Here is a 14,810-nt window from a genome sequence, read left to right as displayed (position 1 = left end):
TCTCATTCGCTGTGCTTTATCCCGAGATCTCTCTCGTCCGCACGCAGCCAATCTCGCCTCCGGAGATCTCTCTCGCTCTGCTCTTATTTATCCATTCGTCCTTCGCTCTTTCGTTATCAGTTATTCCTTCTCTCATCTTTCCCCCTCCTCCGCTCCTCATATCCCATCGCAATGACGAATAACAAGTTAACCGGCGCCGATGTCGCCCAGCACAACTCCAAGGACTCCTGCTGGGTCATTGTACACGGCAAGGCCTACGATGTGACCGAGTTTCTGCCAGGTATGTTTTCTCGACTGCATTGACTTGTTCGGCCATATACTGACAACCCAGAACACCCTGGTGGCCAGAAGATCATCCTCAAGTACGCCGGCAAAGATGCGACCGAAGAATTCGACCCTATTCACCCTCCAGACACCCTCGACAAGTACCTCGATTCCTCAAAACATCTCGGTGAAGTGGATATGCAGACTGTTGAGCAGGAGGAGAAGGTCTACGATCCCGAAGAGGCCGCCCGCGAAGAGCGCATTCAGCGCATGCCCCCTCTGCAGGCATGCTACAACCTGCTTGACTTCGAGACGGTCGCCCGCAGCGTGATGAAGAAGACTGCCTGGGCTTACTACTCCAGCGGTGCGGATGATGAAATTGTACGTATTTCCGCGTTGAATTTTTGTGGTTCCAGTTGATCGGGAGCTAATCTTGCCCGACAGACGATGCGTGAAAACCACCAAGCCTTCCAGAAGATCTGGTTCCGACCACGGATTCTGGTCGATGTTGAGAATGTGGACTTTTCGACCAAGATGCTCGGCACCAAGTGCTCGATCCCCTTCTACGTTACGGCAACTGCCCTTGGAAAGCTCGGCAACCCGGAGGGAGAAGTCGTCCTGACTCGCGCCGCGCACGATCATGATGTCATCCAGATGATCCCAACCCTCGCCTCATGCTCCTTCGACGAGATCGTCGACGCCCGCCGCGGCGACCAGGTCCAATGGCTGCAGCTGTACGTGAACAAGGACCGCGCCATCACCAAGAAGATCATCGAGCACGCCGAGGCCCGTGGGTGCAAGGGCCTCTTCATCACCGTCGACGCGCCCCAACTCGGCCGCCGCGAGAAGGACATGCGCTCCAAGTTCTCGGACGTCGGCTCAAACGTCCAGGCATCCGGCGGCGACTCCGTCGACCGCTCCCAGGGTGCCGCCCGCGCCATCTCCTCCTTCATCGACCCCTCCCTCTCCTGGAAGGACATCCCTTGGTTCCAGTCCGTCACCAAGATGCCCATCGTGCTTAAGGGCGTGCAGTGCGTCGAGGACGTCCTCCGCGCCGTTGAGGCAGGCGTACAGGGTGTCGTCCTCTCCAACCACGGCGGTCGCCAGCTCGACACCGCGCCCTCGGGCGTCGAAGTCCTCGCCCAGGTCATGCCCATCCTGCGCGAGCGCGGCTGGGAAAACAGAATCGAGATCTTCATTGACGGCGGTGTCCGCCGCGCCACTGATATTCTCAAGGCTCTTTGCCTGGGCGCCAAGGGCGTCGGTATTGGCCGTCCCTTCCTGTACGCTATGTCCGCGTACGGTCAGCCTGGTGTGGACCGCGCCATGCAGCTGCTCAAGGACGAGCTCGAGATGAACATGCGTCTGATCGGTGCGCAGACTGTTGCGGACCTTAACCCTAGCTTGATTGATGTGCGGGGCCTGGTCGGTGGGCATAGCGCCTCTGTGCCCGCGGATACGCTGAGCTTGGGTGCTTATGACCCGCTCCAGGCGCCGCGGTTTACTGAGAAGGCGAAGTTGTAATTTGAGCTTGGATCTGTGTGGGTGGATATAGGTGGAGCTAAAGCCGACTCAGTTATGTATATGGGTAGTTGGTTAGATTTGTATATAATACCCCAGTTAGAATACATGTTTCTTGGTTTGATCATCAGTCTATCCTCAACAGTTCCTCTCTGTTCGATCAATACGACGACGCAGTGCGACTGTCTCACTTACAGCCCTGACAATATTCCTCCCCCGTCCCTTGCAGCAGACTGCGCAGCCTTCAACGCATCGGCGATATGCGCGCCTGGCTGTGCCAGAACACCTGGTGGTAGTCTAGGTCGGGACAATCCAGCGGGTGCAGGAGTCAGCTCACGACAGAGAGAAGACGTTCCTGGAGTCTAGCTTCTTCAAGGACGGACGAGCGCCTACCCTTACTTCGCCGGTTGATGATGAGACTATATATCATCCATGGTTGTGGTTTGTCTTGTCTAAGGGCGTTTGAGGCTCCTACGCATAAATATATTTCTGTCAGTAGGCATACTAGCATATAAAAACAAGACGGGCATGACACGAGCCAGTCGGCCAGATCTCAAATCATGGAGAACCCTATCAGACAACAGACCACCGATCATTATAATAACATTGACCAATGTATGAAGGTGTAGATGGCAGGGCTGAGGCCGGCGATCGGAAAGGGCGCGCGGCCCCGCCCGTGTCCAAAAAAATGATGACCACCGCCCATTTCAGCTGCCGGAGTCATCGCCCAACTCCGCTCTCTGTTTCTACATCCTTTTCAGTCTTGATCAATTGGGGTATTGAAGTTGCCAAATCACTTGGAACAAGCAACATGCTTCAATAAAGTGCTTCAGGAGCTTAGCCATGCACAATGAGCAAGCGCCCTCGCGACGAGTCCCCAGCTCGCGGTGGCTCTCCGCCATCGGAGCATCTCACCCATAACGGCCTGCTGCCCATCAACGACCTACTCTCCCCGACACCAGAACAGCAGTCCTCTGGGGGTTCTAAAAAGCCTCGGAACTTTATCGCCACAGTGGTAAGAAGCCCAGTCTTGCAATATAGAGTAGTCTGACTCGATTGCAGGCCTGTGAAACATGCAGACTCAAAAAGACAAGATGCGACGAATCGCGGCCCAAGTGCGGCTTGTGCAAGTCGCTAGGTCTGGAATGTGTCTATAATGAGCGCAAGACTTCCAAGTAGGTCCTTTCTTGGTTCATCAAATGGATGACACTGACGTCTCAGACGCGACCATTCCCTTTCATTGATCATGAGCACCCTCCATCGTATGGAAACTAAGCTGGAGAATATGCCCGCCAATGTGCGCAATGAGATCCAGTCTCTGCAGGCACAGATGCCTCGGCCGCTCGACGGACCGACTGACATGAACACCCCCGGTCGTGCATCTGCAGTCTTCAGGCGTGACAGACACGGTTCCATAGGGACACCACGAACCCTTATTCCATCGGGAGAGCCCGAAGTCTTTGAATTTGACGAGCGCCCGAATGCGGTCAATGCGAATGGACTTGTTTCAATCTCTTTCAGCCAGCACGGAGTGGTCTCATGGCCAGGAGCTCGGGAGATCCTTCCACAGCGGCTGCTCGACGCACACGAAAAGTTAGGAAAGAACTATGTCATCGACTCTGAGATGAGTAGGCCGCCTCTACCCATGTACATTTACCCGTTTCCTCCACAAGCTGGAGACGAGTGGCTAGAAACCCTACCTCTAGCCATGATCAAGGGACTGTCGACTGCGTTCTTTTCGACTATCAGCCCGTTCACGCCGATCATGGACAAGAACTTCTATTTTGCCTTTACTTTGGGCGCGGCGATTGAAAGCAGCTTCGGTTATACCATGGAGAGCTGCTTAGTTTTGGTAATTATGGCCCTGGGATGTCTGGCAGTTCATGCTTACCACGAGGGCGATTATCCCCTGCCCGGCACGAGAGGAAGCCACTTCGAGCCACCGGACTGGCTGGGAGTAGTGCAAGAAGAACCGCCCGGATTACGTTTCTTCAACGAGGCACGGCGGCGTATAGGCTTTTTGATGTGCGACAATGACATCCAAAGCTGTCAATTCTACCTACTCTCCTCGTATGTGCTCGATCCGGATTGTCTTCAATACCGGCTAACCGCGTGAAGGGTCTACTACCAGCAGATTATGCGCCCGATGGACTCATGGGCTATGATCCACCGGGCCGCTACGGGCTGTCTCTCGATTTTAACTAAGTGAGTAGTCTACCGTCTCGATTCTCTGCTTGAACGCTAATAGCCTAGCCACGACGTCAACTTCGACGAGTGGGAAGGGGACATGAAGTCGCGCGTATTCTGGAACTGCCTGATGAACGAAACCATCCTCGTGCAAGAGCTCCATCTACCACCCAGTGGCCTAAACCGATTCGAAGAAGTTGTTCCCATCCCAAAATTCATCGGCTTCGAGACCCTCGGCTTCGTACCCGCACGATCTTTCGCCTCCGACGACATTGACGACTCATTCTTCCAATACCACTTCCTCGCGCAGGTCGCCCACCGCATTATCCTCACTCGCATCCGGCACTCCCTCTACTTCTACTCCGACTCCGGCACATTTCCCAAACCCGCCGTCAACGCCGAACTTCTACACCAGCTCGAGCAATGGCGCATCAACCTCCCCTCTGCTCTCCAGTTTTCAGATACCCTCCCAACAGTCGCAACTCCAGCAGCGACAGCGATAAGCACAGCCTCCCCGCAAACGGCCGCCGCCTCCCCTAACCCTATTTCCCCACACCTTCTTTCGACAACTACCAGCGCCCGCCCTCTAACTCCCGCCGTCGCAGTCTCTGAAGCTATGCTTCGCGGCCGCTACATGATCGCCAAATTCCACATCGGCCGGCCATACCTCTACAAAGCCCTCCGAATCCCCTCTCTCCTAACAGAAGATGACCTCGAACAAATCCGACGAGGTCTGCAGAACGCCATGAACTGGCCAGTTGTGCATGGCATCTTCCGCGACATGAAGAGCTGCATCCCGATCAAGTTCGCCTTCTGCTCGCAGTTCTTCGGCCAGGTCTTGCTCTTTTATTGTATTGCGAACTCGCCCGATCCTCGGGTTAGGAGTACTTTGCCTACCGGCTGGGAACTCTGGAACCAGGAGATGCTGGGCTTTATGGAGCACTGTGCGGTTTATAGTCCCGCTGTGGCGAAGGATCTGGAGTTGTTGCAGTTGTTGTAGTTGATCGCGTATATGCTTGTTCCTCGTTCTTCTGGTTCCTTGTTGGGTGTTCGGCGTTCACTTGGTTTGGTTATGATTGGGATATCCATCGGTTGGGTGGCATTGCATTTTGTTTGTTACTTAGCTTAGACGAATAGACGGTTATATTGTTCTATTATCCGATGGCTCTTATAGCTTTGTTTCGACGCTAGACTACTAGCCTTGACGATCAGGAGACGTCTTAACACTCTAAACAACCGCTGCATGACCTCCCTCCAGTCGCCCTCTTCGTAGTATTCTGGAGCTTTACAATTCACGAGCCTTTCGAGCAATGCCCACCAGAGGCTAATAGTGGTTACTATATAACATTTTTTATCTCATTTCATGATTCATTTCATCATTGATCATATCATAAATACCTAAAAATCATCTTCTCCCCCCTCGAACTGCGCCACCGATTCGTCGACTCCAAGAGCTCCGGACACCCCGCCACAACCCACGGCCACCTCCGTAAAAAGTTCTCCGAAACCTCCCAATTCGCCGGATCATGCGCCTCCCCCCAAACAAGCAACCCACATGCCTCGTCCGTCACATTCCAGAATCCCATGATATCCAGACAAAGCGGATGGTCGTCGAAGTCCCCCGCCATAATCAAATTATCTCGTATCCGCGGGAAGGGGAAGAAGTCGAGCCAGGGGTGGTGGATTGTGCTGCTTTGTAACTTTGTAGGCCTTAGGGATAATGGGATGCGCTCTTGTGGTAGGTAGCCTGGTGATGAGGTGGAAAAGGGCGAGATCGCTTCGTCCTCCATCCATTCGGGACCGGCGCTCATGCCCAGTGTTGCCATGTTTGTCATGAAGGCGCGGAAGACATTCACTTTGCAGAGGGTTAGGAGGTGGTCTGTTGAGGGGGAGCCGAGGACGTAGGATTCGACGGCGTTGCTGCTGAAGCGTTCGAGGAGCTTGTCGATTTCGGTGCCGAGGAAGCACATCCGGCGTTCCCAGGTTGTGACGAGTGGGTTTTGATTGGTATTTGAGGAGGTAGAGGAGTGTGAGGGAGGCGAGTGTGTGGATGAGGAGGATTGTGGTGATGTTGATGATGATGACGATGTCCGTGGGAGGAGTGTGACCTCGCCCCTTGCGATCATCTCTTCGATTTGGTCTTGGATGTTGGCTTTCTTTTGTTGTGCTCGTCTTCGTTGGCCTGCGCATTGTGTCTGTTAGAATCTGTCCAATTGTGTACAAGAAACTGGTTCATTGGCGAGACTCACGGAAAGCGCGCTGGTTGATTCGGTTCTGTATCTTGCGCCGCTCCTTGGGGTCTCCCAGTCCAGCCCACTCGTCTTCAGTCCCAGCGGGGGAAGTCTGCTTGCGACTGCCCGGCCATTGGACGAGAGCCGAGTTCGCCATATCCTGCACAGTCACTGAGTCCATTCTGATCGTGGTATCGTTAATAGGCTGACAGTCAGCAGTTCGTTAAAGTAATCGCGGAGGCAAAGAAATGACGGACAAAGTGGTCTCGACTGGCCCCGGGTTTTAACCAAAAGTGTGGGGCCGGAGTTAAGCAGCGCTGGCCCAAATGCTGACAGTTGCAGGGGCTTGGCGTGACTCACTTTCATCATCGATATTTAAACCCTGCCACCTTCCCGGCTCCCGCTGAGCTTGTCAGATAAGACTTGGAACTTACGATGGCTTTCCATCGTGTTGTTGCGAGTCCTGATTGGTTGCTGTGCTGCTTTGCTTAGAAATTCAGCTGGGATGATGAGACGGAGAAAAGGCTGGAGATCACCACTCGTCCGAAACAAAAAGCGCACAAGTCGTGGATACGAGGCCTCGCATATCCACGACGGTGGTGCCACATACTCCGTACTCAGAGTCCTTTTTCGCATGTCCTTATTTTGCAGCAGGCCCCGGAAACTTGCGCTGAACTTGAATGTCCTAGGCAACTCTGAAGACAAAATGTGCTATCAACCATGATCGTCATCGTCGATGTTTCGAGCCCCGATCGGATAAGCCACCCGCAGCCAGTTGAATGGAGAACCGTCACTGCGGCTTAGGGTCAACTGGCCAAGGACGTGATCTTCAAGCAGGTCAAAACGTTTGTTCTCTGGTGTCCTTATGGGCAACAGTCCAGGCCTTCGGCTTCTCTCCGCCGGCCTCTTCGAAGACCCTGAGACTCAGAGTCGAGGCGCGAGATTCTGATGCCCCACGCCTCGTATTCGTTTGTGCGGACTCGGCACCGCATCGAATCCAGCATCCATTGATATTGCCATCAATCAACCTGCTCGTACTCTGGTGTATAGCTGGTATGATCCACAGATGGACGCTTTCGTGACTGGGATCGATGTCTCACTCTGCGCTTAGCAGCCGCTAATTGATCATCTTGGGTTATATCATAAGGTTCTCACCTGACTTGGCTTAGGGTTCTCTTTGTTGCATTGCGCTCGCTATCACATCATAATCAACAGATCAAGGGGCTCCTCACGATCATTCTCCGCTACATCGCCAGGTTGAAAACCTACATATGTGCGACGCAAGCAAGGGTTGTTGAACTCACCTGACAGACGTCCGAAGTCACCCTTGCACGGACCCCCTCCTGGTCTTCTGACCTCCCTGAACAGAGGCTCACTGGCTGAGTTACGAGAACGTGCAAGTTCGAGGGTACCTCAAGGTTCATGGTTGGACATTGTTTACAGCGGTGCATGTACTGACTTTGGAGGGGTTCTTCTACGTTCCTCATACGGGCAAGACAGGTAAGAGGTTGAGATTGCTACCTATACAGTAAGTCGTCACATCATATTATAGCTTATAAAAAGTAGATCGAGCAATGCAAGATAGATACCAAAAGTCAATCTTACCCATTGCGAAATCACGAGCTAATTCCCTTCCTCACCTCCTCCAAATAATACTTGACAGGACCCGACCTCCACCCCTTTGGAATACAAGGATAAACCGGCTTCAAGAGCCCCATGGCCGTCGCATACAACCGCCTGCTCCCAAACGTGCTCTTAAGCCCATACCCCTCCCGAATATTCTCGGGAAGCATCTCGACTGTGATCGTCCTCAACACAGGCCTCGTCAGCCCCACGCCTCGTGGTAAGTCCCAATGCGCCAGCTCCATCGCGACATCATGGGCAGCCGCCGAGACAGCAAGCTTCGAGAGCTCGGCGTCCCAATATTTCCAGAACTCGGCGCGGGTAGACGGCCAGGGTGCTTGACCAGATGGGAGGACAGTCGGCGAGAGATGCCGCACAACTACACCGAACTCGTCGTACGCCGCCTCGGCAGTGCGATAGTCAAATGTCCCGTAGATGCGCTGGTAGAAGTCCGTTGCTGTTGCGTACAGGGTCGCAAGCTGCCATAGCTGCGATGCGGGAGACTGTGACGTAGGCGAGCTCGATTGCAGGGGAGGCTGTCCCAGCCTCAACCGGCCCAGCAGAGCTTCTTTTTCTTGCGCTGTGCCGAACACCAGGCAGGCGATGTAGCTTAGGGTTGCGTGGAGGGATGTCGTGAGTTCCGTGGTGAGGTTTGTGCTCGTGTTTGTTGTGCTGGAGAAACCTGGATGCGCCGCTTGGAGGAGGAGGGCTGGTCCTGATGCGACGAATATAACGCCTTCTTGGAGGAGTTTAGGGAAGACTTGGAGGTTGTTGAGGGCTGATGGGTTGAGGTCGGTGGTGGGTGGTGGTGCTTGCTCCGAGCTTGAGTTCGAGGAGATTGGGGAGATCTTCTCCGCATTGGCTTTTTCGTCGAGGGACATTTTGCTGGTGTTGAGATCTTAAGATCTAGATAGATAATCCTGTGGTTGTATTCTGTAATGTGATGGCTGGCTTATCCTGGGCCCTGGGGTGGTGATGGCAAGCTTCAGCTCCAAGCCCCCAATACACTATGGAAGACGCCGACGACGCCACTTGCCTAGCTACAGAACAAGTGCCGAACTACCCCAGTAGCACCGCAAACCATCATACGCGATCAGCGAACTATATCCGAGAGCGGTATGCTGCCCGAGTGCAAGGGCCAAAGGATCTGCCGTGCGACAAAGTGGTGTCCAGAATCCGGGGCATTTGCTTGTCTCTCGACTATCTCAAAATCCCCCGCACTTCTCACCCACAAGGCCGCAAACCTTTTTTGACATGATGCTATATTTTCAAGTCAAGCCGAGGAAAAAGGGGCTGACGATGCGCCCTAGCAGGGTTGGAGCTCCGCATGTGAACGGACCATGGTTGGCCCGCGCTTGCTCCCATTGCGATCGACAGGCCGATCTCTGAATAGCGCCATTTTTGCTCTGCAAAGGGGGGTCTCTGCCGGCCTTGCCTAGAGGCTTCGCGCCTTGCTGCCCACTCGCCTTGCGGGTGATTCCAGCTCGCAGAGTTTTGGGTCGACGTCTCCCCCGCATTCGCATTCATGATCGCCACGGTCGAGGGCACAAGACACGCGGGCAACGCGAGATCGAGGTCCAGGTCCGGCTCGAGGAATTCCAGGGTTTTATCTTCTTGACAGATTCCCAATTTCCTGGGAGGAAGAGAATGTCCCGCCATGCCGTTCGATGGTTCCTCAGTTGAAAAACCTGCCAAGGTAGCCTCCAAGCACACCCTGGGCTTCCTCAGGGGCCCGTTTGCTGGTAGCGACGCCGATATCGAGAGCATTGAGAAGACGCCTGGTGATGCGTCGCTCGTTGAACCGAAGCTGAAGCAGAAGAAGACGCGGCGGGTGAAGCGGCATTTTGCGCGGTTTTGGTGCTGCTATGTCTTTTGGAGTGTCATTTTTCTGGCCATCTTCTTGCCGATTTTGTATGTCCGCCCCTTCCTCGCTTTTCGGATAATAGCTAACCAGCTCTACTCAGCTTCCTCGTTGTTATTCCTGCTATCGCACAGCTGGTTCTCGACAACGGGATGCTCCTGCTCGTAAATGCGACAATTCTCGAGCCGCGCCCTGACTCGATCTTGCTCACGCTCGAGGCCGCTCTGGATCTCCCAATCTCGCTGCCAGTGCGAATCGACCCGTTTCTTCTAAAAATTTATAATCAGGATGTGAAAGGAAACAACACGATCTTTAGTTCCGAGCTCGCTGGCACTGTCATTGACGGAAACACGACCCTTGGGGTAGAGAGTGTACATACTGCGGTCGATGTGGCTCTGTGGACGGACTATGTCCATAAAGTAGTGTTCACCCCTCATGCGCCCTTACCGGTAAAGGGCGAAACGAATGCGTACCTAGGTATTCTGAAGAGTCACGTCAAGTTGGATAAGAACATCCATCAGAACAGTACGCCTTGCGAGAGTTGGTATCGGACGGGGTAAGCTAACGCATACAGCTTTGAACCAATTTCCCGGTTTCTCTATCGAGGACCCGACACTGGTCTTCAATGAAACCAACCACAACCTGGTAGCCAAAGCGATCCTCCCAAACCTGTCGGTTATGACGTTGCAAATCGTGAGTTCTCCCACTCATAGTCAGAAAATAAGCTAACCAGCAAAGGGAACAACCGTACTGGATCTCAAGGCCGGAAACTACACCCTGGGCAATGCAACCATCGATAACCTTATCCTCTACCCAGGAAATCACTCGTCTCCAGTGACAGGGATCCTGGACCTCGACTACCTCGTGAGCAACCTCCACGGCATCCTCGAGACGCAAGGGGACGCCCTGAGCCGAGGATTCCTGCGGCTTGATGCGGTTGGTCGGTCGGCGACCTACGACGGCGAACTTGTTCCGTATTACACAGAAGCCCTACAGCAGCTCACGCTGACGGCGGAGTTATCGCTAGCCGGATTGGTGCTCAACACCGTCGAAGGGGTCATTCGTCCCAATGGGACGAACATTTTCCATAACCTGACAGACCCGAACGGACCAACCAGTATTCACGATATCATCAACTCTATCGACGATCCAGATGGGAGCTTGGGGTTGAACAAGACGAGATCGGACGCATAGCTGTCCTGAGCGGCTTATCTACAATTTAATGAATTATGATGTATATACTCCGATTTGCTGCCTGCGCTTATACCATCGCCTAATATCGCCTAATGAAGAGATCCTGCACAACCTCATAGTTTGTTGTAAAGAAGTTTCGTCGGACTTCGGAGCACGGAGTCATTATTAACAACCTCAAAGTGAATGTCCTGATCAGAAAGTCACGATGACGTGCGCTGAAGGAAGATAAACACCGTGATGGATCTCAGTCCAGAGCTCCACCTGTTCTGGGATCTTGATGATCTTCACTCTCTCAGCCACTCAGACCGCCACATTGCAGTGAGATTCACCCCTGCAAGATACAGTCGATGCATCAGATCCACAAAATGACTTCACCGTGTGCAAACAAAGTGAAGTGCGACTGTGAAGCTGCTTCCTTTGTTTTCGGTACATAACACATGGGAGCAGGGTCCACGGGTATTTAAAGCTGGCCTCCTCTGGCTGAAACTTCCCACCATTCTTTACTGACTTTCAACCACGCATATGCAAAATCATGGGCGAAGCTTCTTTCTCCAAAGAACACAGCCCTCCCGCCAAGATGTCTGCAAACATCTCTGAATACACCAACTCCGTTCTGGACTCGTTCCGCGAACTTGATGCATCTACCAAGAAGGATCAGACCATCAAACTTGATGGAAATTCCATGCGCCTCAGTGACGCTGTTGCGATCTCAAAGTATGTTACTACCCTGACTTATCGATCTGACGATAACACAACACTGACCGCTCTACAGATACGGTGCTCATGTCACCGTTACCGATGATGTCTCAGCCCTGTCTCGCATGAAGGACAGCGTAGCGCTCCTTGACAAACATTTGGCTGAAGGCCGCGTCGTGTATGGCGTCAACTCAGGATTCGGAGGCAACGCAGACACACGCACAAATGCCCACGAGGATCTCCAGAAAGCCCTCGTTCAGCACCATAACACCGCTGTTGTTCTGCCTTCAGACAAGGGTAAAGAATGCTCTTCCATCATCCGCAACCTTGCGTCACACTCCATCCCCATTCCCATCGTCAAAGCCGCGATGGTTGCTCGTTGCAACTCGCTTATCCGTGGCCACTCTGCTGTTCGTATTGAGATCGTGCGCAATCTGGCGGCGATGATTAATGCCGATTACACGCCTGTTGTGCCCCTTCGTGGGAGTATTTCTGCTTCGGGAGATCTGACGCCCCTGGCGTATATCGCAGGTGCTTTGGAAGGAAACTCGGATATCTATGTTCATTGCGGTGAGAAAGGCAATGAAATTGTGTCTGCGGACAAGGCGCTCAAGGAGCTTGGACTCGAGCCGCTGACGTTCGGGCCCAAGGAGGCTTTGGGACTGCTCAATGGCACGGCATTCAGTACCGGTGCAGCGAGCCTGGTCTTGTTCGAGGCGAACCAGCTCGTCCTACTCTCGCAGGTCATTACCGCGATGTCCACCGAAGCTCTGCTCGGCACAAAGCGCAACTTTGACCCCTTCATCGCAGATGCGCGCCCTCATCCTGGCCAGAAGGAGGTTGCCGCAAACATCTACCATTTCCTGTCCGATTCTCAGCTGATTACGGACCACGACCACTCGGCTTCTGACAATGGCCTCGCTCAGGACCGCTATGCTCTTCGCACAGCCTCCCAGTGGATCGGCCCGCACGTCGAGAACATAGCCCTTGCCCTCTCGCAGGTGTCTGTTGAACTCAACTCCACAACCGACAACCCGCTCTTTGACGCCGCCAATCACGAAATTCACCACGGTGGAAACTTCCAGGCCATGTCCATCACGACCGCCATGGAGAAGACCACGGGCGCCATGCAGTCCCTTGGAAAATTGCTCTTTGGACAGTGCTCCGAGCTCATCAACCCCATGCTCAGCAAGGGACTCGCTCCGAATTTGTGCGCCGATGATCCCTCTTTGTCATTTGCCTTGAAGGGTGTGGATATCAACATGGCTTCTTACATGTCCGAGCTGGGGTACCTGAACAACCCAGTCAGTAACTTTGTGCAGACCGCGGACGTGAGCAACCAAACTGTGAACTCTCTGGCCTTGATTGGAGCGCGCTACGCTGCAGACGCAGTGGAGGTTCTCTCTCTTATGGTGGCTAGCCACATCTACGCTCTCTGCCAGGCGGTCGATCTCCGCGAGATCCACAAGACTTTCGAGGCCGTCGCGCGTAGAGACGTCGCCAAAGCCACATTTGATCTTTTTGGCAAAACTCTCGCAGAGGCCGACGTTAAAATACTTTGGAGCGAGATAATGCGCACCTGGGACCGCACCTCGACTCTCGACCTCGAACAGCGCGCTCCCACTGTCGTCTCTCAAGCCATGGGCACACTCATCACCATCCTTACCAGCAAATCCGCCTCGATCGACGGCAACCTCATCGCCAAATGGCAGTCCACTGTCACTGATACTCTCAAGCACCACTGCGCATCGAACCGCAAGGCATACATCGCTAATCCACCCACCGGAAAACTGCTCTGCTCGGCTTCCGCGAAGGTCTACAACTATGTTCGTGGAACCCTGAAGGTGCCTATGCACAAGGGTCTCGTTGACCACCCAACTTATGTTTCTGCGGGCGATGATGGTGTCGACAAGAAGACCATTGGTACTCATATTGGTACTATCTACGCCGCGCTTAGAGAGGGACAGTTCATGTCCGTTCTGGCCGAGTGCTGGGCATAGGTTTCTTTTCACAGCGTTGTTCGCAAGCATGGAGTTCTGGAAGCATTAGACTGGACAGTCTTTGGTGGCTCTAGATAGGCACCTTTACCTAGCAATGGGATAGATCTCATAATGAAAGCGCTTCGTCCATTCTATCTCGAATCAATATCCTTTGTAGTCCCATTTGGTTAGGTAGTCTACGCGTACGCTACTAGATAGCAAACTGATCTTGGAATTCCAAAAGTCACAGTGGCCGATGAGCCCAAGTCCAAACCCAAACCCAAGCCCAAACCGGAGACCATTAAAGAGCAACCCAACCCACCGTTGGCGATTACCGTACCCCAAAAACCCCTTTATCGATACCGTAAAATCAAGCGTCGACGCTTTGGTGGATTCCATATCCGGGACCCTCTAGACTCATGCCGAATCTTCCAAAGACACCAAGCGACTTTCCACCCACCAGCATTCGAATTCGAATAATAAATCCAATCCAAACCCCGTGCAAACCCAGAACCCCCCAGGTATAAATACCTCCATGATCCTCGATCCCCTCCTTCTCTTCTTTTTTCCTCTCCGGGGGTCTATTCTTACAATAATTCTTGTTTTAATCTTCGAAGTAGCTTTGGTAGTTGTAGGTAGACTCCCCGACTCAACTTCCAACTTAGACCATGGTTTGGTTTCGATATGGCGCTTTTGTTCCTCGGACGACATGTGGCCGACGTGCTCGGTCTTATGTGGGCTCGACATAAGACCGAGCACGTCGGCCACATGTCGTCAGAAGAACAAAAACGTCGTCGAAGCTGAAAGATGAAGAGCGCTAGTTGACGAGGATACTAAACATGGCGGTGTTCTCAGAACTCTGCGGAGCGGCGGCGGCGGGACTACGTAGGCCCTTGACAAAACGTTGACTGTAACATCACACCATCTAGCAGTAGAAGGAGAAGACGAAAGAGAAGGCGAAGGTGTCGACAATCCGGGATCTCCGATAGCCTTCTATCATCTTCGGATTCAGATTCTACCTCCGCTAGTCGAAGGAGGGTACGGTAGGCTCGCGAGCTTAAGTTTAAATCCACGAAAATCTCTATATTTGTACCATATCCTATTCTAGTTACCCGTGGATAGGAATAACCCACCCTAATCCTATAGCATCAGGTCACGCCAGAGACCTTCCTGGCCTACCGCACGGCAACCTAGCCTAATTCCTAGTTAGGGTAGACACCATACCATAAGCCCTCCCTCCGTAAGGTATGGTAG

The 14,810-nt window shown here is 53.2% G+C and overlaps 6 protein-coding genes across 6 annotated transcripts; 4 read left to right on the top strand and 2 right to left on the bottom strand.

The window, feature by feature from the left end:
* Positions 1-28: 28 nt before the first annotated feature.
* BDW74DRAFT_142305 (L-lactate dehydrogenase (cytochrome)) lies at positions 29-1,915 on the top strand. Its single transcript, XM_073722705.1, has 3 exons — positions 29-280; positions 332-645; positions 709-1,915. The coding sequence occupies exons 1-3, from the start codon at positions 172-174 to the stop codon at positions 1,786-1,788; spliced, it is 1,503 nt and encodes a 500-aa protein (XP_073589758.1). The 5' UTR covers positions 29-171; the 3' UTR covers positions 1,789-1,915.
* A 605-nt stretch (positions 1,916-2,520) lies between these two features.
* BDW74DRAFT_142303 (putative C6 finger domain protein) lies at positions 2,521-5,087 on the top strand. Its single transcript, XM_073722704.1, has 5 exons — positions 2,521-2,800; positions 2,848-2,960; positions 3,007-3,855; positions 3,904-3,990; positions 4,039-5,087. Exons 1-5 carry the CDS (start codon positions 2,636-2,638, stop codon positions 4,970-4,972), a joined length of 2,148 nt encoding a protein of 715 aa, XP_073589757.1. The 5' UTR covers positions 2,521-2,635; the 3' UTR covers positions 4,973-5,087.
* A 154-nt stretch (positions 5,088-5,241) lies between these two features.
* Positions 5,242-6,584, bottom strand: BDW74DRAFT_142300 (DUF3425 domain-containing protein). Its single transcript, XM_073722703.1, has 2 exons — positions 6,222-6,584; positions 5,242-6,154 (listed from the first exon to the last, which is right to left on the bottom strand). Exons 1-2 carry the CDS (start codon positions 6,382-6,384, stop codon positions 5,361-5,363), a joined length of 957 nt encoding a protein of 318 aa, XP_073589756.1. The 5' UTR covers positions 6,385-6,584; the 3' UTR covers positions 5,242-5,360.
* Positions 6,585-7,552: 968 nt separating this feature from the next.
* BDW74DRAFT_5014 (oxygenase MpaB family protein) lies at positions 7,553-9,095 on the bottom strand. Its single transcript, XM_073732984.1, has one exon. The coding sequence runs from the start codon at positions 8,705-8,707 to the stop codon at positions 7,820-7,822; it is 888 nt and encodes a 295-aa protein (XP_073589755.1). The 5' UTR covers positions 8,708-9,095; the 3' UTR covers positions 7,553-7,819.
* Positions 9,096-9,483: 388 nt separating this feature from the next.
* Positions 9,484-10,881, top strand: BDW74DRAFT_172482 (DUF3712 domain-containing protein; the record flags this gene model as incomplete). Its single annotated transcript, XM_073727546.1, has 4 exons — positions 9,484-9,737; positions 9,791-10,212; positions 10,262-10,380; positions 10,426-10,881. The coding sequence occupies 4 exons, from the start codon at positions 9,484-9,486 to the stop codon at positions 10,879-10,881; spliced, it is 1,251 nt and encodes a 416-aa protein (XP_073589754.1).
* On the top strand, positions 10,831-13,711 carry BDW74DRAFT_5016 (aromatic amino acid ammonia-lyase). Its single transcript, XM_073732985.1, has 2 exons — positions 10,831-11,595; positions 11,654-13,711. The coding sequence occupies exons 1-2, from the start codon at positions 11,414-11,416 to the stop codon at positions 13,575-13,577; spliced, it is 2,106 nt and encodes a 701-aa protein (XP_073589753.1). The 5' UTR covers positions 10,831-11,413; the 3' UTR covers positions 13,578-13,711.
* The last annotated feature ends 1,099 nt before the right edge of the window (positions 13,712-14,810 follow it).

The sequence above is a fragment of the Aspergillus multicolor genome, assembly GCF_047715735.1.
Source record: "Aspergillus multicolor strain CBS 133.54 unplaced genomic scaffold BDW74scaffold_1, whole genome shotgun sequence".
Classification (NCBI taxonomy): domain Eukaryota; kingdom Fungi; phylum Ascomycota; class Eurotiomycetes; order Eurotiales; family Aspergillaceae; genus Aspergillus; species Aspergillus multicolor.
Note: the sequence above shows the minus strand (reverse complement) of the source record. Positions and strands in the feature narration are given on the sequence as shown.